At 35.3% G+C, this 22,499-nt stretch overlaps 4 protein-coding genes across 4 annotated transcripts in view; 2 read left to right on the forward strand and 2 right to left on the reverse strand.

Moving 5' to 3' along the window:
- Positions 1-421: 421 nt before the first annotated feature.
- On the forward strand, positions 422-1,606 carry LOC144432729 (exonuclease 1-like). Its single transcript, XM_078120999.1, has 4 exons — positions 422-435; positions 701-824; positions 1,090-1,227; positions 1,385-1,606. The coding sequence occupies exons 1-4, from the start codon at positions 422-424 to the stop codon at positions 1,604-1,606; spliced, it is 498 nt and encodes a 165-aa protein (XP_077977125.1).
- A 380-nt stretch (positions 1,607-1,986) lies between these two features.
- On the forward strand, positions 1,987-8,658 carry LOC144432720 (uncharacterized). The gene is made up of 3 exons (XM_078120987.1): positions 1,987-2,041; positions 2,568-2,638; positions 4,525-8,658. The coding sequence occupies exons 1-3, from the start codon at positions 2,013-2,015 to the stop codon at positions 5,382-5,384; spliced, it is 960 nt and encodes a 319-aa protein (XP_077977113.1). The 5' UTR covers positions 1,987-2,012; the 3' UTR covers positions 5,385-8,658.
- On the reverse strand, positions 2,404-6,020 carry LOC144432722 (uncharacterized). The gene is made up of 4 exons (XM_078120988.1): positions 5,875-6,020; positions 5,553-5,714; positions 3,638-3,856; positions 2,404-3,420 (listed from the first exon to the last, which is right to left on the reverse strand). Exons 1-4 carry the CDS (start codon positions 6,009-6,011, stop codon positions 3,144-3,146), a joined length of 795 nt encoding a protein of 264 aa, XP_077977114.1. The 5' UTR covers positions 6,012-6,020; the 3' UTR covers positions 2,404-3,143.
- A 10,512-nt stretch (positions 8,659-19,170) lies between the features above and the next one.
- The window catches only part of LOC144432730 (P2X purinoceptor 4a-like), a 77,183-nt gene continuing 73,854 nt past the window's right edge, over positions 19,171-22,499 (reverse strand). Inside the window, exon 10 of the mRNA XM_078121000.1 lies at positions 19,171-19,374. Coding sequence (XP_077977126.1) covers positions 19,171-19,374 — 204 coding nt within the window. The remainder of the gene's footprint in view (positions 19,375-22,499) is intronic.

Genomic DNA, 22,499 nt, shown 5'->3' on the forward strand with positions numbered 1-22,499 from the left:
ATTACCAACTTCTGTGTAAAATGTGTTTTATAGTGAGACATCATATGAAACCACTAACCACTTTATTGCATCGCTAAAACAAAACTGCATAGTAAAGAGCTGAAGAACTGAACCACTTCTACATGTCACCAAAATAAAAAATAAAATAAAAAAAACAAACAGCGGAGCTATTCTGACCGATAGGTCGCTTGTTTACAGTAAATTCAACGCTTGAAATTGCCTTAGCTATCTAAAAACTATAGCACTCTCAAACAACAAATTATGTGATATTTCATCTGTTTAACAATGTTATTTTATTTTCCTTCTCTTCTGGTATATTAAGTATTTTATGGCTCGATTGAACCATCTGAAAAACAATGGTGTCAAACCTGTTGTTGTGTTCGATGGGTTTAACAGTCTGCCGGCAAAATAAGCTGTGAGGATGTCACAAAACAAGTATGTACATTGTCATTTTAGCAGTCCCCGTTAGCTCAGTAGCTATAATAAACTATGTTTTACAAATTGGACTCATAACATTGCATGGATGTTACTATTCTGATAATGACTGCAAATGAACAGCAAAATTAATTTAAGCAATATATTTTACGCATACTCCACAGAGGAACATCTATGACAAAGTAGACATAGACACCAAAACTATTCAAACATGAATCTTTTCAAAGTCCATACACTTGTTATTTCAATTGTTCCTAACTTGCAGAGAACGAGCCAAGAACTTGCAAATGGGTCTTGCTCTATCAAGAGAAGGAAACAACTTTGCTGCCAGGATGGCGTTCAACAGAGCCATCACCATAATAGAAGACATGGTGGGAAAGCTCATCAAAGTAAGAATTCGTTTATTTCAATCAGTTTTTTGGTGAAAGTTGCATAAGTGTTGTCTTACAATTCTTTTTTTCAGAGATATCTGCTGTATAAATACCATTATGGCACAATAGATCCTGGCTTGATTTTTTTTTCATTTTGCCATAATGGTATTGTCAGATTAAAATGTCTCCTAGTTAAATAATGTTAGGCTGACTATATCATACACAGACACACTAACATTTGTTATGATACTCTGTTAAAAACTGTTCCTTTCTTCTGTCATAGCACATACAACAGGCCAACATAGATTATCTTATCTCACCTTATGAAGCAGACGCTCAACTAGCATACTTGTCAAAATGTGGTGTTATAGAATATGTTATAAGTGAAGACAGTGACCTCCTCATGTATGGAGCACAAAGGGTAAGACATTTCTTTCATATTGTTGTTCATGTTTGTGACTAACATAAACAGTCAATTAGACAAAAATCCAGAACCATAGCCTACAAGTGTGGTATTTTGTTTGAGGTGAATAGAGTTTTTTGTTTATTACTTTCTTTATTTCTTTCATGTTTTGCAGGTTATCTACAAATTTGACAAGGAGACTGGCTTAGGTGATCTGATAGAGCAAACCAATTTGTTTAGATCATTTCCAGAGTTTGATTTTTCTTTTCACAAATTTCAAAATGTCTGTGTGCTTGCTGGGTGCGATTATCTAAAGTCAATACCTGGTATAGGAATCAGAAGGGCGATCCACTTCATGAGAGCAATTAAGGACAAACATATTATTCAGGTGAGTTAAAGCTATCTTTGCATGCACTCCTCAACAACATTCATAATGGACAAGTTACACAGATTTAAATTAACGTCTGACACCATTTTATATTCAGTGGGGCTCAGGATGTTGTGGTTGTGTTGTACTATTGCAACTATATAACTTAATTAACATAATGACAATGTCACAATCATAATGATCTCATGTTTTATGCATTAGATTATGTACAGATCATATTATTAAATATATCACTACAGTACAAACTACTTTTGTCTGTGTCTAGGAAATACCAAACATTGGGAAACATATCCAGCGTCAGGTAACAGTACCTGATATGTATGTACATCAGTTCCTGAAGGCACTCTGTGTATTTAACAGACAAGTGGTGTTTGACCCTGTCACTAAGATGTATACCCGTTTGATAGCTGACAACATGTCAGCTGATGACAATTATGCTGGGTCGTATACTTTTACTGTTTGTATATTAGATTACTATTAATATATTATTTTATTACTTCATGTCATAGTCAGCCTGTACTCTAAATGAATGCAGAAACACCACTATGTCTTACCATTAAGTTAGATACAATTGTAACTATTTTTTTAAATGTAGGTTATGACAACTGTTGTATAGGTAATACACTATACCTGATTACAGTGACTGCATTACCAGGCCATAAATAACACTAGGTTCTTCATAAATGTATATTTAAATACCTTCTCCTATGCTGTTGGCTGGTGAAAATAACTTTATTTTTATGCACTGTTTCATGTTAATTTGTAGTCACCAAATGATGGCAATATTGGCAATGTTACACCTTTATAGCCTGCATTGGTATTCCACATCACCACTGCTTACAATAATGTTTTATCTGTATGATAACATCAAATTTTTGATGTTGCACTCTCACACATTTCAGAAGTCATAAAAGTCGTTTGAGTGTTTCTATACATGTTGTTTATTGTACATCTTAACTCATAATCCCAGTATTCCAGACAGTCCCCCTATCTTCTGTGTAGACAATACTGTGATTTCAGAAAGTTTCCTTGATGAAACAGGTAAGGTTTAGTACTACTGGATAAACAACCTGCATCTTCTTTCAGTAATTATTTTGTTGTCTGTATAGCTTTTTTTTCTTGCAAATACTTCCAAAAAATTTGCATTAGTGCCAAGTATAACAAGTAGGGGTGGTGTACATGTCCAGGTCTTGATCATACAAAATTGAAAACATTGCAAAAATGAATGCCACTCCAAGTGATAGAAACACTCGCAGAGTATGGGTTGTGGAGAGCCATTGCAGGAATTTGCAATCACCAACAATATTGGTGCTTCAAGAGAAAAATCAACCTGAGTTGTGACTTTATATGGTATCCATGTTAAGGGCTATAGAACTATGGGAGTGAGGGGAATAATGTATTAAAAGGTTGCACACTGACTACACAGAAGTACAAACATTTTATACATTCCAGTGTACCACAGCTGTCATTAATATTCAGTTGGCAACCATTGAATATTATACTGTTAGCAAAAGTTTGATAAATTGTACATCAAACACGTGACATATTATAATGTTGGAGGTGGGGGGAATGCTTCCTGAGTACGATGAAACTGGTCCCGAATGGTTCTTGCACCTCTTCTTGGTAGCTGTGTTCTGTTTGGGACATCAATACCTGGATCTGAAAATCTTGTAAACCTCACTTTGTCTAGGCGTTCTGTCCCTCTCTTTGATGACTCATTAAAACTTGGTAACGGGTCTTCAGTATATCTTTGATTTGGTCCCAGATAATAGTAATATGGCAAATTCTTGTCAATTCGTTTCTCATATTCATAGCAAATTTTCCTGAAAAGAAATTACACATGGTTATTTATGACACTGCTACAAAGTGTCAATACATTGCAAGGGTGAGATGCATGCAGTGACATCTTACATCCACATATTATAATGTCCCTTTTGAGATGAGCAGTACAGTTTTCCATCCAATACTATTAGCATGTACACTTCAGTTATGAAATCCAAAACCTGAGTCGCGGGATAGCCAGCAAAAGTCATCACAAACCTGTAATTCTCTTTCAACTTCTTGTGGTCAAATATAGGCCCTAGCATGTGATGTAATAGAGATATGAATGATTCCACGTCATCTGATGTACCAGCCCTTGGATGTTCAGGGGGTAAATTACGATTTTGAGAAACCCTGCTTCGCAGTTCTTGGCTTTCGATGTTGGCAATAAGCCCAATAACGACCTCTCTTGTCAGTCCCCTTATTCCTTTTATAGGTCTAAAAAAATGAAATAAATTAATGGATTGATGTAACTGTTTGCTATAACTTAGACATGTTGAAAAAGCAAATGAGAACTTTTTTTATATTTTGTTGAGGTTAGATGCAATGTACATTACATTTGAAGTGTCAAACTTGCAATATAAAACCCAGATGTATTATATGGTTGCAAACTGAATATTCAGGAATACAGAAATGATATACTGTGATAAAGATGGGAGTACGTATGTGGTTGGATCTTACCAAACAGGCAGTTACACAAGTCTCTCATGATGTGAGCAAACTTGATTAGAACTCACAATTGTAGGTTAAATCATGAAATGACTCTCCAAATCCATAATTAATGTTCCCCCTTTGTATTTTATGTATGTGTACACGCGTAACAAATGACTAACAGAATACAAAAAAAACCAGAAAAAATTGATTCCTCACTTGATGCCAGGTTTCCTGTAAAATGTCAGATACAATGTATGCGTAAACCTTTTAAAAAAATATACTGAAATTACAGTTGTTGCAAGTACAGTGTGATGAACCAAAAGCAGCACTTAATTTGCTATAGGTACAACATAGACAAGAGTGCTTTAAATTTTCATACTTTTTGTTGCTAATAGTAATGATGATTGACAATTTTTTCATATCTCAAAAGTTTCTTTTTAATGTCTTTGCAGATATGACAGACTCATCGTATGACCCAGGAACAGACACCAGTATATCTGACATAACGAAACATTTAACTAGACAACAGTTACGCAATATCCTGCAAGTCAGAATTACACAAATCGATGGTACGATCAGATGGACCATCCCATCATTCCCTGTACTAACAGTAAATTTTTTGAAAGGACTGGGGGATATCAAAGATGTCAATAACCTTCCAGTTCTATTCAACGCTATTCTATCAGCAGACTTGCCCTGTGATGTTTGTGTCACAAGTTTTTGTGACATTGTGATAGCAAATGTCACTTACAAAGTTCTGTGGACGTGGGATTTCACTTATTGTGATTTGCCCGATGACTACAAAACCACTTCAAGTGTTTCAAATTCGTCATCAAGTAGCCAAACAGCTAGGTCTGCATATAGCAGCAGCAGTGAGGCTACTGGTGATGACATTTATGTTGCCAACCCAGACGACATGTATTCTGCTGACAAACCACACACACTGCCCTTCAAAGTGGTTGGCGTTACATTCACAGAGATGCAACAGGATGTGCTTTACCACTTGAAGAAAAGTGCAGAGGAACGACACAATGCTGAAGTGTTTTTACGCCATGAGCCTTCTAATGTTTTAGATACAAATGCAGTGGCAGTCATGATAACAACATCAAAGTTTGGGGAAGTTAGAATTGGGTATATTCCAAAAGAATTAACCAAATATGTGTTACCATTTTTAAATGTATTAAAGTGTAGAATAGCAGAAATTTTTTACAAACTGCAATGGTATAGGCCCGGGCATTACATGCAACTCCTAATTAGTAAGCCATCTAAGTGGCATGATGAAGTTATTAAGAAATCATTAAGAGTACGATAAAAATCTAATGGCTCTCAGATAAATGTGTCTTGTATGTCTCAAAATAGCATGTGTATTTCTGTTATAAAATTTGTGATGTACTGTACAGCATATCTGTACACTCTTTGACATATTACAATGTTGGTTTTAGAGATGTGTAGGGTTTTATGGTTGGAGAATTATGATTACCTATTTACATCTAAGTAAGAAAACCCAGGGACTTCATTTCGGTAAGGCATCCAATCTTCCAGGATATAATTCAACATTCTCTCATTGTAATCATTCCTTGTCTGTTCATTAATACCACGGCCATCTGTTGCTTTGTGCCAGTTCAAAACTATTTCTGCAAATCTAAGCAAAACATTAGTCATATTTTATGAGCAATTCTATTGTTTGAACATTAATGTCATTGTGGTTTGAATAACATAAGTATGATAATCTGAAACCTATGTTAGCAAATTCTGCAAGGAGGTAGGGGAAGATAGTACTGTAACAAAACCAAACAACCAACCTTTTCTCGTTTGTATATCCCATCCTTTCAAAGAAGTGAATCACACCAACAGAAAACATGCTTTCACAATCCCCGACAGATTGTTTCCTTTTACCAGTTACAGCAGTGAACGTTAGTCCAGTGTTTGGATCTTTCATAGCTTCTGCCCATCTGTTATTGAAAGATGAATACAAACAACAGTGAGTCACTAAATCATGTACATACAGTATAAATATTGTTTCGAAACCATTGGGTAATGCTGTGCTTTAGCAGTAGATGACATGACAATCAAAGCCTAGTGATGTGATTACATGGTTAATTTGTCTTATCATGTTTTTCAAACCATATAAATTATTTATTTCAAAAGATTGAAAGGAAGTAAATATGCCAGGGTAGCTTATATATTATGATGAGAACAGATTTACAGTCAAAATATAATGTATTGGGTTTGATGTCAATACCTCTGTGAGTCTACATCTGGTATTGCGCCATTCCTAAGGCATGTAGTTAAACATTTCAGAAGATGGCCATGGTCCTCTCTATCCATATGGTATTCTTGTGTTTGTGAATCCAACTCTGGTACATATAGATATTTCTCAAAGTCAACACCATTCTGTGAATAGTTATGAACTTTCCAACGGAAGATATAAGTGGCAAGAATTGACTTCAGGCAATCAGTTACGGACTCTGCTTGACCTATTAACATAATGAAAGTTAATGAATGTAGCACATTGAAAATGGTAGTAGCAATGAAACTGATAAAAAATGTCATTCATTTTGTTGATGTATGGGAAGCAAAAAAAAAATCCAATGTTTTCAACAGTTATTTATCCCAAAAAATGTAGTACTACTGTATCATCTATACATACTGAAGTTATTAACATACCTGTTGTCCATGGTCTTGGTTCATACTGATCTGGATACATCTTTTTCCTGAGTGCATATATAGCTTCATCAAATGATTTTCCTTCATTTCGTATCAAACCCCATAACCACTGAACATCTTGTAATGGAATTGCATCGTGTTGGAGGAGTGGCGTATGTCCTTCTGTATATATTAGTACATAAATAGAATGTGTCATTCTGTAAATGGTGTTATAATCATTTCTAACAAATTTTCAGTCCCCTCCATTACTGTATTTGTATCATATAAGCCTGCACGTGTACTTACTAGTACCTACACTTTACAGTAGTCTAGTACTAAAATTTGGCTACAAACTACCCTAGAAGCAGGACATTTTGGTAACGAGGGAGAATATTTACATTTTATGGCACTGTTTTGATAAATAATATTAGGATTGTCTTGTACCTCTACTACTTGCTCCTCCAACATGATTTTTTCAACTAGCTATTGTAATTTCGAGATTGATAAATTAAAAAAAACAATAGGTCCTTTGGTACAGAGCAGCAAAGAATGTGTTACATTTCTGCTGTGGTGATACATTGTGCTTTAGCAGCAATTCAGTTACCTTCATCCATGGTCAAATACATTTTGATTGCATTTACAGATGTTTGTCGTGCGTTTGATTTTGCTTCCATCATAAGCTGTATAATTGATACCGGTCTCTCAGTACCCATCGTCCTCAGTGAGTTCCACTCATATGTAAGGAATTTGACCACAAAAAATTGGTAATATTAAAGTAACAGAACTTCATGTTTTCTAAAACAACTGTGTTCTCCAGGTTTATGAAGATAAAATGTTGACTGTACTAAGAGTATGTATGAGTGAACGAATTTATACAATAATATTAAGAAAGAGGTGGACACAAATGTACATTGCACTTAATTACTTTTAAATTATGACAACAATCATTGTGTATACTGTTTGAATGCAGGTAAATATATGAAACATGATGCAACCAACCTACAACAATCATTCCTATAGCAATCATGCTATCTTTTACGGTATTCTTTAGGACACGCATTGTGTTGTCCTTGATGACACCACAGGGCAGAAGGCGTACTGGTAATGCATATGGTTTCATGTTTCTAAGTTCATCACTTATCATAAAAATCATAAGGTGACTGGCAGCATCCCTTTCTTTACTGGCCACATTCTTCAAGTAGACCTTCATTCTGCTTCGGAAAACAGCCAGAGTCATTGGCGCTTCACCCACTTCACCACTGAAGATCTCAACTGTGCGTCTCAGGTTACTATTTTCCTTTATTAATTTATCATAACCGTCTACCTCCCAGGCAAGGGCAAACAGCGTGTCTTCAGATGCATGATACTTCCCTTTTTTTTTCTCATACACTAGTTTTGTTTTTTTGTGCTCGTTACACAAAAATGTTTTATCTTTGTCCAACACACTGATGATGGCTATGCAGTCTTTTTGAACATCATGTATTCTGTCTCCCTTCATAAACTCATGCACAAGCTTATGTTTTTCAATATATTTTTTGTGAGATTCTTGCAGCTTTCCATCCCCTAAGTCAATGTCTCCACTCCAGTCTTTTTGCATACTCTCTCTCACTGCTTTCTTAATATCACAAGCATCGGCTTTGATCCACCACCTCCCTGCTGGATTGCTCTGTTTTGCCTTGTGCAGCATTTTTACCTATGATAAATTGTTAAAAATGATGCCAGATAAGTTTGTAGTGAAAGGATGTTGTATATTTTATCATGGTGGACCACTTTTACAACACCTGTGGTACATGATTGACATTTTATGTACACAAATACTAGATTAGTTTGATAGCCACAGTGAATTATAACTTGTATTATTCTTCTATGCAATTTTTTATTTCCCCAAATGCATGTTTGTATAAGTTTCTTGTGTGTATTTAACCAAAATTGACATTTATCCCAGACAGGCAGGTCTCAATAAAATAAACATTGAAAGAAGTAACATGACTACCTGAATTGATGTGTCCGATATATACTTTGCATGGCTTATCCTTTTACTGATGTTCCTTTGACTTATACCAACTACATTAACTTTAGCCTGAAACAAGAGAGAAATTTTGTAATTAGCTTATTTGATTACTTAGATGGTTGGACATTCTTGAGTAATTATCATGGCACAAAAAATGTTAAATTTCGAGAAAACTAATAGTATGCCATGATGTGATATTTATTAGACACTTACATCCATAGTCTTCAATCTACATTTTGGTTTTCCATGTTGTACTGGAGTGATGCCATGCAATTGCGTGGTCCCAATAGAATAGCCAAGTTCATAGAGGGTATTCCTGCGCTTGTAATCATGGAGGTTTTGAAAGGCACTTATAGAGACTTTCAGAAAGTCATCTGGAACATAGTCAGACAATTGTGGGTTATTTTCCCGCAGTTTAACTTCAAAGCATTTCTTCAAAATGGCCCACTGCTGACCATTTGTAAGTTTGTTGAAGGTGTTGACAATTGACTGAATAACAGCAGTATCATCCTGATATGGGGGGTGGCTCTCTGTATCAATATCATCAATATAATCAATACCAAATGCTTCTTCAGCTTCTGCTACAGTCTTGAAATTTTGCCCTAGATACTTGCGACATCTTTCACGACATGCCATATCTGAAAAACATTTTAATTCCCTTAGCTTTCTTGATGGCACAAGCTGGCACATTCTGTATTCACCATAACAATGTGATACTTTCATAAATATCAGAGCTGCCAAACAAATTGAGTTACATATCGCTAAAAGAAATGAGTACTACAGTAAATGTATAGACAAATGGTCTGTTTTGGCTGTATGATATCTTTCCTCCCTTCAAAAGTGGCCTATTCTTTTATTGTCATGTGAAACTGGAAAGTTTGGCTTCTTTCTCATTTAGTTTTGTTACGTATTGAGTGACCACGAAAATGATATTTTTTTTTGTACAAATGTGATTCTCCAAATTTTTCACTGTTATATTGTTAATGAATATGTTGTTATGTACACATGTACATTACAGTCCAGGTTCAAAAAACTATTTACTCACTGGAAAATGTTGTCAATTTAGTGTAACTTCAACAATACAGTACTATTTTAATTAACACATTTTACTCAATTTCTGTTACCTGTTCTCTTCACCTTGGAGGTCCCATGACTGATGTATTCGGCACATTTGCCCCAAAATGATGAGCTTCTTGTACCTGGCCACTCTGTTGTTTTCTCACCACATGAGTAATTCAGGGCTACATACTTTACCAACAACCTAGTTTCTTCTACTGTCCATGCAGTGCTTCGAATTGTCTGTCACAATGTTGTAAAGAAATATATACACAAACATTTTTAAATGCATCTTTAAAGTGACAAACAGAATCCACCTTTAACATCCTATGGTACATTTGTGGACATACAGTGAAAAAAATCAACAAATTAAAAACGAAAAAAAAATTAAAGGCAATATCAGTACAACAGTTTGTAACATGGTATAAATGATTAATAAATTATTCATTATAAATTTATAATAATAAATGAAATGAGATCCTGCTACACCGGAATCCTTCCATGTACAGACTATGGAAGTAGAACCCCTACTTCCATGTACAGACCAAGTAAGCAAATATTTAAAAAAAACAAAAAAAAAAACACACAAAAAACAAACAAACAAACAAACAACAACAACAACAAAAACAAAACAAAACAGACCTTGCCATGTACATCTTTAGTTGCCTGATGCGGAAACAACAACATCTTTTTTTTTGATGATGCGTCATAAGTGCTGTTCCCAGTGAAACTGGTTGTGCCTTCGACGCGTTTCTTGCAGAGAGAGTGAGGAGTACTCCCATCAGAAATATGTGATCGCCGCATAATGTATCCAGGGCAGCCCTAGTTATATGACAATGACACGAAAAATGTATATAAAAAAACGTGAGATTTGTGGGGTTTTTTTTTGTATTTACAACAGCATTTCTGGCAAAGTGGTTTGTTCGAAAGTGTATGGTACTATTAGTATTACTACATGTAGTACAACGTTACATATAGGAATATGACGAGGCGTGCGCCGCCATCTTGAAATTGAGACAGTTTCGACTAGTCTTTGACGCTGCCGTATAGTCATTATTCGTGGAGCATTTAGTGGTGGCAAGATATAACGTAAATTATCATGAATCAAAATGTATAAATGTTGATTTTTTACATTGAATACATGATGTTCTTCTGTGAAAAAAACATCGGAAAATAGCGTTCGTCGAAAGCTCCGACTAAGTAGTCTGACCTGTCTCCCGCATTCAAACGTAAATAATTTCACAACTGGACGTTTTTGATATTGTTTAAGCAGTTCGGGATGATGCTTTATAGCTTAACAACAAATGTGGAACATATCTAGAGAAATGATTTACATATAAGCTCAAAATTCATTGAAAAACGGGAAATACTTACTTGTACTAGTTGTAGTGCAGCGGGGTCACGCTCTATTGTTCTCGGGGTCAACCCTTACAGAAATATCCTATAGGCGGCCTATAGACATGTCTATAGGCCGGCCTATAGGATCCTATAGAGAATTGGGACGTTTTACCTATAGGTTTCTATAGGCCAGCCTGTAGGTTCCTATAGGTTTCTATAGGCCAGCCTATAGGTTTCTATAGGTCAGTCTATAGGTATCTATATGTTTCTATAGGCCAGTCTATAGGTTTCTATAGGCCAGTCTATAGGTATCTATAGGTTTCTATAGGCCAGCCTATAGGTTTCTATATGCCAGTCTATAGGTTTCTATAGGCCAGCGTATAGGTTTATATAGGCCAGTCTATAGGTATCTATAGGTTTCTATAGGACAGTCTATAGGTATCTATAGGTTTCTATAGACCAGCCTATAGACATCTATAGGTCAGCCTAAAAGTTTCTATAGGTCAACCTATAGATGTCAACAGGTCAGCCTATAGACATCTATAGGTCAGCTTATAGACATCTATAGGTCAGCCTATAGGTTTCTCTAGGCCCACCTATAGATGTCTATATGTCAGCCTATAGGTGTCTATAGTCCAGCCCATAGACATATATAGGTCAGCCTATAGATGTCTATAGGTCAGTGTAAAAGTTTCTATAGGCCAGCATTGAATTTCTACACACTTTCTGGACTTAGAAAATGAATTAATGTCCCAAGAATATTCTGAAAAATGAATTCTTGAGACAAGAAAAAGAATTTTATTAAGACTATATATATATATATATATATATATATATATATATATATATATATATATATATATATATATATATATATATAAACAAAAACCAAACTTTCATCCTTTTAAACTTTTATTTACTGAAAAATGTATGTTTAGAAACAAAAAGTTTTCAAATACCTCTCTGAACACAAGTATTAAATTGTCAAATAGCAGATAGATTTGCTTAAAAATAGTCCTTGGCTGAACTCTGCGTTTTTGTTGAAAATGTAATGTCATTGTAAACTCCAGATGACTTGTCTTTGAATTTGTGCAGTTACTTAACAGTACTAGTGTGTCCTGCAGAAAGAGTAAAGGTTCCCAGTCATGTATGGTATCTCTTCCAATATTTTAATGAATTTTCCCTGATGCCTAAAATTATTACTGGAATCTTCTGTTGTTACTATGTACTATGGTCATCATTTGCTTGGTGATAGCCTGCTTGTTGCTCCATTGCTAGCTGTCATGGTGCCTTTTATGTTCTTTGAGTTTCGGTCATAGATCTTCATATTGTCATCTTCTTACATACTGGACAAACTCTTCTGCAAAATTGTGATCACTCACTCCTTTTGGCAAGTAGGCCTAAACTGAATTTTCACTTTGGATGATGTGGAGGGATAGCTGGAAAAAGGTGGATTATCTCTGGTGGATTTATCCATGGTTTGAGTTGTCCAGACAGTTAGGTATCTCTAAGCTGTTTTCTGAAAAGAAATTTATGTTCAAATATATTAGAATACATACAATTATCAACGCATCAGCTCACTACTCAATGACTAGAATACTTCAGGACTAGAATACTTCAGTCACAGTGTCAGTGGTAACAAATGCATTACGGATTCAAAATAAATTGTTTATTTAAAGCTGCATTACCTGCACTTTGAATGCTTTTTTTCAAAATGTTTTGTTTACACCCTGAAGAGTATTACATCATCTTTGGGTATACATAGTTCTGTAGCAATTTGAGTTGAGTGATCGTGGGGTACGTATCCAAGAATTGGCGCCCTCAACGGCAATCATGATTATTTATAAATATCTACGTACTGCTTTGGATAATATCGATCAGTGATTAACACTAGCATGCATATCTCAGTTAAGTACATAGAGTGCTCACCTTTCATATGGTTGACAAGTAGTTCACAGACTTATAAACCAGTCCATTCTACATATTCTATCCCTATTTAGGAGTACGTAAATGATAATATTGTCTGCAAAAGCAAAACAGATACAAAACATATAACTATTACACAATCACAATTTAGCCTCAATAGAACATGTACAGGAATAGGAACTACGTTTGGCACTTATTTTGAGACTTTTCGCAATATTTCTCTTCATTCAGCCGGAAACTAAGTGTTACATAACTGGCATTGTCACTATAAGCTGAAGACAAATACTTTTGTCGAGAGTATTTTAATTAACGAAAATATTGCAGAATAATATTATTACTTTAATGTAAGTAAGACAAGCCTTCATGGAAGGCATAGACCAAAATTGATTTGACTCATATTTTAGACACTGCAAAACTAAGTATACAGTCGTAGTGTACTAGACCAATCAAGGTGTAAATCCCACATTCTTTCTTCGAAAACGTACAACTTGGTTTGTGCATGGTATAATTATATATAATCTCCTGTAAGGGTTAGCGTCATCGAGTCAAGGAGCAGTGAATCCTCTATTACGGCCACATCCCTCCGAGTCATTAGGCGAGGAGAGAACATACACTTTTAGGGAATGAGGAATCCACGATGACAACGCACACGAGAGAAATACTGGGTGATACTATATTTATTATATCCATATCCCACTTATCTTTAAAAAAAAAGAAAGTGTATTGCAAATATCAATTATGCAAATTATCACTAAAACCAAAAACTATACCAACAGGCTTAATAGGATATGTGTGTACCAAATGTTGCAGAGTGCGTATTCTTTAGATATGGCTTAATTACTAGAAAATATTAATTATGTAATTAGTCGTTGAAACTAAAAACGCTGCCAAGTAGATTTTTTAGGACATGTGTTCTTAGTCATGATTGATGTATGTTGCATTCAGTTTAAATCTGGTTTGGAAGGAATTACTTCTGATTCAGAACGAACGCAGAAAGAGAGTGCGCCATCACAAGGACAGTGTTGGCGATGATTCCATTGGCTCCATAGTCACCTCGACCGTAGACAAGTGTGGTTATTTCAATCATCAAATCATAAGCTGGACAGGTTTATTCTTTGTACATAACCTATCACAAACAGTCAAACTTAGAGTCTGGCTTTCCCGATCCCTGTTAATCTAGTCATTTATGATTATGTGCAGATCTACATGTAACCTATAAATACAATATAATGACACCCGCTTCAATAAAGGTTATAGGTAAATGATGTTAATTTGGAGAACTCTGCTTCCAAATGAAATGTAGATAAACTCTTAAACTCGTCCTCACAGAAAGCCTGTATTGAACTGTTGTTTAGTTGCATGTTCAATATGTATAACGCATAGGACCATAAACAAAGTAGAAGTACCAGTACAGTTTAATGCACTATTAAACACATGATATGTTATCACATTAAATATACGAATAAAACAACAAGAGAGATGTATCGTAAAACAGAATGCATTACGGTGGTTTCGTTTAAAGTGGTAAACTATAATTTAGTGTACCCATATCAGTTCAGCCTCGATTTCAATATAAGGTGTGACATGGTATAAATCACTTAGTTCTGCAAGGCTGACAGCATTTATGCATGTGTTCTATGAAGACCACAATAAGTACGATGCGTTACAGTACTAGCATGATGCAGCCACTTTACATCAGTTAGGTATATGAAACTACATTATGTAACCAGTACATCGTGTTAAACAGAACAAAGAGGATCTAAATTCCATGATCTGAGAAGACTTTAACACACGCCTACTATTCTGGCGACACTTCAAAGAGAGACGACTACGTAATCTGGTGTTGCAGTCGAGGTGAGTTACTGAGCTGCTTAATTGTTCTGAATGGATATATGTATGGTAAATTGCTCTCGCATATTTGGAATTCGAATAGAGATTCAATCAACAAGTGTCAACTGACTTTATAGTTTGTTCAGACTAAAGAAATAGGAAATTTGCTGGATATAGTTATGTTTTATAAAAAGATGTACTCTATATATTAGGGGCTGTCAGGGGATAAATCGTAACTCTCCCAGCTGTGGTCTTAGGTCGTCAGCAATTCATGTTATGAAATATCCAAGTCGTATGTTAAATATTGATCCGAGTCTGACGGTTGTTTTCCCCGCAACGTCAAACAACATATTTCTTCAACAATACAATACGGTATTTATCGACAAATGTATTGATTTTCAGCAAGACCGATCTATTCTTACGAAGAACAATAACCAACAGCAGTAACACATACCATATAACTTGACATGACACCATTGCATTAGTCTAGGTCAGGTGTGCACACCCTTAGCCACATTATATAACAAATCACATTCTGAACGTGCATGTTAAAATGCTAATCACAGGATAGTCAGTTTAACTGATTTTACATTAATTAATTTTAGTGGTGTAAGAAACCAGCTATGCTCTATGTTCACGAGGTTGTGATACGACATGGGAAACTCATTTAAAAAACTTATATTTACTTTAAATTTTCGAAGCTTGGAAATATTATCTCAAAGGCTATGAATAACCTAAAAGTGCCTAAATAGAAACAAAAACCCTCTAGATCAACCAGGGGGGGAACCTCTAGGACTCCCTCACCCCAGAGGTCACTCATGCATTAAACCAACAATAAGATTCACCAAATTTGGCTTTAAGAGTACAAAAATTCCAAAGGTTCTAGGTGGAAGACCTCCTAGGACCTCCCATAAGAAGTGGACATATCCCAGAGGTTCTAGGGGGGGGGGGGGAACCCTAGAAACCTACCCTACCCCCTCCCCATATTGGTGCCATCTTGTAAAGCTTGGAAATTATAGAGGAGTGTACATATTCCCATCTCAAACTTTCCCACTACCTTTCGTCAATATTGTATTAAACTCAATAAATATATGGTAGTACTATCCCTTGATCTCAGGGAATATTTGCAACGGTCAAGCAGTCCATACTGAGCCACGATAAAAAATAACTGGCATGTGAATATGCTATAGAGGGGGGATCATCATGCTGTAAAATTAAGTAATAGGGGGTCAGCCTGTTTTCAGTTTTACAGATTTGGGGGGGGGGGGGGGTCAGTGACTTTTCGTTGGCCTTATGGAATAGACCACTGACACCCACCCCTCCCTACGGCTGGAGAAACTGACCGGTCCGTCTGAATGTTGAAGCTCACCAATCAAGTTGCCGATTTGCATTTTCAGTGTGTCAACATACCATGGCATAAAACTGTCAATTTATTTAATATAATCTGTGTGTGATAGAACAGCATCTCTTTACTCTCTTTATTAGGCTGTGCGAAAACCAAACAGACAATTGTGGCAACAAATTTAGATGTTCAACATTGGCGAAAAAAGAAATTCCAGCATGGGCGTAGGATCCGGAGAAACAAAATAATTCGCAGGCAAGGAAAAAATGTTGACTGTCCACCAATGTTCCAAACCCTAGCCCCGAAAACGAAATCTATAAATTTCGTCAATGTAGGGAGGTGAACAAGGTCTTGAACCAGACGTGTTATTTAAGTGTTTATGTTGCATCGACATTTGGTCGAATGGCATCGGCCTAACTGATGTTTATGTCGCATTTCACAATGGAAAACTGCTAGTGGCAAATGATATATTTTTATCTCAATGGCTAAGGCCCCTTAATAAATTTGTGAACTTGATGTGTCCCAATGTTTAAACAAATATTTTGTTTTAGGGGCCACAGAACCTGGTGATGCGCTTTCAAGATCATTCATTCTTTTACTGTGATGCATCACCTAAAAGTGTTTTATATTTGGAACAGTGCTAGTAATGTGCAACAAATGGATTTATTGCTTCTTTTCATGTCATTTCAACGACGATATAAATGTTTGTGTACATGTAACTTTGAAAAAACCCACAATGAATTCAAACAATTCACACAGGGATGTAACAAAATATACAAATTTATAAATACTCTTATGAATACTTGTCGGTAGGAATAATATGTGTCCGCAGTACATCTTAACTGCGCAAAATGCAAAAGAATCACGTATAAGTCTAACTGACGTTTAGATATGAAAATACATATTTTACTAAAAACAAGATACAGCTTAATGTAATATGCAATACCTCATAGATGTCATAACTCAGAGTGAGAAATTAAAGTTTCAAATGGCAGGGATTGAGACAGAACAGAATACGAACATGCTTTTTTTCCACTTTTAAACAAATCAACCATAACGACCAAAAGGTATCAACAGCGCAAGAAATAACAAACACACTGATACTAGACAAATTGCATTTTTCAAATAGAGTACATTAATTTTATTTAGAATGGCTAAAAAGAAAGAAAACTACACAATGTTATAAGCAGATAATGACAACTTGTTCCTAAACCACAACAAATAATAGCATATATATGTTAAAATAGGATATAAAAACAAACCAATCAGTGCTGCCTTAAAAGACAAAGGGCAGCAGCACTGGTTAACCCACCCAATGAAGACATATTTATAGACATGCATTCAATCCTATGTAATGAACAAAAACAGTAACGGGATATTAATAGAATCAAGAGGCATTTTTTAGAGATACCAAAACTATTGGTAAGAAGACAAAAAGATTTAGGAAAACAGCATCTCAAATACTGTCAGCATCAAAGCTGTATAATTATGGTGTAGCCTACGATTGGAACTAGATATTATTTCTGAGTGATCATCTGAACATAAACGGTGATCTAAAATCACACAGTGAAAACAGAATCTTCTCCTTACACAGAATATTATGTCTAATAGAATGAATATTTAAAAAAAACCACAGCCCACGAATGGTACCCTCGCTCAGGTTTGACAACTTATAATGACGTCCATCTGATTTTTAAGGTCAAGACCTATCGAAAAACATATTACTTGCATACTTTAAAGCGAAAAAACTTCTAAACATCTTGATGATAATTACATTAATTAATTAGGATGCTACGTATTGTCTAACTTACTTTGAAGGGGTTTGATGATTGAAAAGTTATGTTCACTCAAAATCAAGTGTCAATAATTATTTATGAACAAAAAATATAATGTAGGCTTACTAATGTATAATTGTTTTACGTGTTAATTACACTAATTAACACTTGTTTAGCGTTCATGTTTATCTAACAGGGGGGTATTTAATGATGAGAGGAAGGTATTCAAGTACTCCCATACCTAATGATAAGCACACTACTCACAGAAGCGTTCAAAAATGTATACCTATTGTACGTTGCATGTAATCTGTTTAAATTCAGTAGGAATGGTTTTACGATTATACAGTGACTCAGAAATAATTCGTCACATTCAGACTACCCATATCCATAGACGTGTTACTTGCATGGGTTTTTGAACAAATGGTATTTCATGAATATTATTTTTTTCACTCTTTATGCTAATTAAGAAACGTCATATTTCAACATGTTCCACCACTTAGATTTTTAAAGACTTTTGATGTATTCATAAAATTCTGAGCAAGATGCACTAACATGTAACAATTATTTATGTTGCAATTATGTCGACGTTCGGCCTACATTTCCGCTAGATTCACTGGACCAATAAAAAATTGATTTTGATTTTCTGAGGCGTTGTTAACCAAAATTGTCATTGTCAATCTCATCTATATCGCAACTAATTTTTTTTTAATGGAGAGAAATTAACACACACACACACAAACGCGCGCGCGCGCGCGCACGCACGCACACGCACACAGTTACACACATGTTGCTTTGGATGTGATACTCGTCACGACATGCGTACTACCGTGCTACAGATGATAATGATGTAAGCTTGTACAATCGTCTGTTAAGTCTTGGATTATGTTTGAAATCAGCAAGAGATCATTCGATATACTAATATTTATATTATGTGTGCCACTTTTTCCGGCAATTTTTATAAAAAGGTTTCCAAAATTACATGCTTACATGTAAGCGTTTTGAAAGGGAATACCGAACTTACTTCACTTATTAATTTATCTACAATGATAAAGTAGACAAAGCATTACAATACTGTAATATATATATATATATATATATATATATATATATATATATATATATATATATATATATATATATATATATATATATATATATATATATATATATAGTTTCAGATTGGGGTCGGGTCATCATTGATCAGTACACGTCGTTCCTCTTCTTCTTCTTGATTTGGTTTACTGCATCTACAGATCCAGGTTAGACCACCATCTACGGTTTCGTTCTCAATCGCCTTGGTAAATCTGTTGGTTTCGCTTGTACATGGTATTTTTCGGACAAACCACATGAGTATTATTCCGATGATGCCAACCTGAACCTGATTGCCAAAAAGGAAGACAACGTCTTAATAATTCACAAAAGGGTAATCGGGGAATGTCTTAAGCATTCACTACGACTTTTTATACTGTCATGTATATTAACATTACACGTTCGTAGCTGTGTGTGTGCGCGTGCGCACGTATGTGTACGTATGTATGTGTATATCTATGTATGTATGTATGTATGTAGAAAGAAATGCATATGGAACTTATAAGTCAGTCCGTATAAATAGATGTAAAATCCGACGTTTCGAATAAATATTCTTTTTCAAAGGGAATATCGGCGAGATACAGAAATGTTAGGTAAGCACCTGAACATATCCGAATGTAATGGAACAAAACGACAACCGAGCGTGATAAACGGTTATACGTGTGAAAAGTTCTAATATTCGCACGCACCAAATAGAACCCAATAGAACACGCCTGAAATTTAACAAAAAACTGATTAGACTGGGAATGACGACAATAAACTATTAATTCCAAGGGGTTCCAGCGTTCCGAGACGGAAAATGATTTCTTCGTCCTTTAACCTCAATACTTTCTCATCACCAGAAACCTAACAAACTCCTGAAAACATATCTGATACACTGTGATCGTTGGTGGTAAAATGCATAGATACGGGATAGTTACGATTCTTTTGTCTGGTCAGGCGGAGATGTTCCACGAAACGATCACCAAGACGACGTACAGTTGAACCTATATACAAAATAAAACACATTTCTGACATGTAATGCAATACACTACATAATACAAGTAAATCTACTCGTAACAGGCACACTGTTCTGAGGGCCAAAAACATGATTAGTATTACTACTGAAACGACATGTACCACATCGAGTACGATCGCATGGAAATGAACCAGCATTAACTTCCAATTCACGTTGTTCTATATGGACCACCACATCACCAAGCTGTTAATAGTACTTCAGGAAACAATGAATTGGTAACCCTATTACAACGTAAGATATTAAAATGCTTGACATAATGTTTTTAACTCTAGTGGAAAAGGGATGGTATGTAAGAGCTAATATGGGACGATCGTTCTTACACTTCTGATCATGTGATTTGATACAAGCTTCCCTAGACAAAAATTATACTTTATGTAAAGCCGCATTGGTAACAGACATTGGATAACCACGTTGATGGAAGTACGTGCAAAATTCAGCAGACCTTTCTGTTATTTTTTTCTTATGTATGTATGTATGTATGTATGTATGTATGTATGTATGTATGTATGTATGTATGTATGAGTTCAAAAGTAATGAGTAGAACACTCGTGATAAATAAATTCAATCCTGTAGTTTCGAATGAATATGCTTTCACAAATAATGCCAAGGCAAGATATAAGTAGGTCATCACCTGACAATATATCTTTGTGTTATGATATAGAACAAAACACCGCAATTTCTAATAAATGGTAGAATATGCGAATAAAGATCTAAAAATCACGGGCACCAAACAGAACCCCAGAACACGCCTGAAAGATAGAATAAGGGTAGTTAGATATTAGGGAATGGTGTAAATAATCTATTAATTCCATGGGGTTCCAGCGTTCCGAGATGGTAAATGATTTCCCACTCTTCATTTAACCTCAATCGATCCTCATCTCCAGAAACCTTACAAATTCCAGAAATAGACATAGCTGATACACTATGATGATTAGTAATGAAATGCACAGATACTGGATAGTTACGATTCCTTTGTCTGGTGAGACAACGTACAGTTGAACCTATACACACACACAATTATATCTGGCATGCAATGTAATACACTAGGTTAGTACTGATACAAGTAAATCTGCTCGTAATAGCCACACTGTTCTTAGGGCCAAAACATGATTATTATTAATAATAAAACATGTACCACATCGAGTACGATCGCATCGAAATGAACCGGCATAAACTGCCAATCCATGTTGTTCTGTATGGACCACATATCTCTATGAGATTGATATTACAACGTCAAGCTGTCAAAGGTGCCTCAGAAAATAATGAATTGTTACCCTATTAGAATGTAAGATTATGATATTAAAATGCTTGTATATTATGTTTTTAACTCTGGTGGAAAAGGGATGGTATGTTAGAGCCAATATAAATGGGACGTTCGTTTATGTATGTAAGTATGAATGGATGTATGTAGGAGTGCAAAAGTAATGAGTAGAACAGTCCTGATAAATAAATTCAATCCGTTTCGAATCAATATTCCTTCTCATAGGATATCACGGCTAGATATATAGTATGCTATCAGCTGACTGTATATCTAAATGTTATAGAATAGAACGACACACCGCAAGTTCTTACACACGGTGAAATACGCGAGGAGAGATCTAAAGGTAACGAGTCACGCGCCCCAAAGAGAACCCTATAGAACACACCTGAAAGGCGTTCCACAAGGATCAGTACTGGGACCGACCTTGTTCAATATCTTTCTTAATGATATATTTTACTTCATTTTAACCTGCAAATTGAATTCTTATGCTGACGATAATCAGATATTTTATGCAAACAAAGATATTACTGATCTTATGCGAAAGCTAACTTCTGATCTATCTACAGCTACACAGTGGTTTAGTAATAATCTGATGAAGATAAACCCAGAGAAATTACAGTTTATGCTTATGGGTAATGAAAGCACTGGTGAAAATAACATTAACGTCTCCAATGTTAACATTTCTAGTAGTGAAAACGTAGATCTTTTGGGGGTTAATATTGACAACAAATTAAATTTTGATAAGCATATATCCTCCATTTGTACTAAAGTAAACAAACACTTGGCAGTCATTAGACGACTGAAGAAATTTATCCCGACTGACGCAAAATTACTTCTATATAATAGCCTTATCTCTCCACTTTTGAATTATTGTAGTAGTATATGGGGTGGCTGCAGTAAAAGAAATCTTGATAAGCTAGAGAAATTGAATCACAAGGTACTCCGTCTTGTCTTCCATGACTACAGTAGTAGTTATGACAGGCTCCTTAAGAACCAAAACCTTGTCAGCCTTTCAGAACAAAGAAACAACAATGTAGCTAATTAGTTGTTAACGCATTAACTGGTACCGCTCCTATTTACATCACTGACATGTTAACACCTAGGGCTACTACTAATAATTTAAGGGGGAATAACA

This window comes from Glandiceps talaboti, chromosome 3 (genome assembly GCF_964340395.1).
Source record: "Glandiceps talaboti chromosome 3, keGlaTala1.1, whole genome shotgun sequence".
Taxonomy (NCBI): Eukaryota; Metazoa; Hemichordata; class Enteropneusta; family Spengelidae; genus Glandiceps; species Glandiceps talaboti.

Coding starts and splice junctions, on each gene's coding strand:
- LOC144432729 (XM_078120999.1), top strand. Junction 825..1,089: donor TGGTGGGAAAGCTCATCAAA/GTAAGAATTCGT, acceptor CTTCTGTCATAG/CACATACAACAGGCCAACAT. Junction 1,228..1,384: donor TCATGTATGGAGCACAAAGG/GTAAGACATTTC, acceptor CATGTTTTGCAG/GTTATCTACAAATTTGACAA.
- LOC144432720 (XM_078120987.1), top strand. CDS start 2,013: ATGTCAGCTGATGACAATTATGCTGGGTC. Junction 2,042..2,567: donor GATGACAATTATGCTGGGTC/GTATACTTTTAC, acceptor TCATAATCCCAG/TATTCCAGACAGTCCCCCTA. Junction 2,639..4,524: donor AAGTTTCCTTGATGAAACAG/GTAAGGTTTAGT, acceptor ATGTCTTTGCAG/ATATGACAGACTCATCGTAT.
- LOC144432722 (XM_078120988.1), bottom strand. CDS start 6,011: ATGAAAGATCCAAACACTGGACTAACGTTCACTGCTGTAACTGGTAAA. Junction 5,715..5,874: donor GGATATACAAACGAGAAAAG/GTTGGTTGTTTG, acceptor TGTTTTGCTTAG/ATTTGCAGAAATAGTTTTGA. Junction 3,857..5,552: donor TCTTACTTAGATGTAAATAG/GTAATCATAATT, acceptor TCATTTTTTTAG/ACCTATAAAAGGAATAAGGG.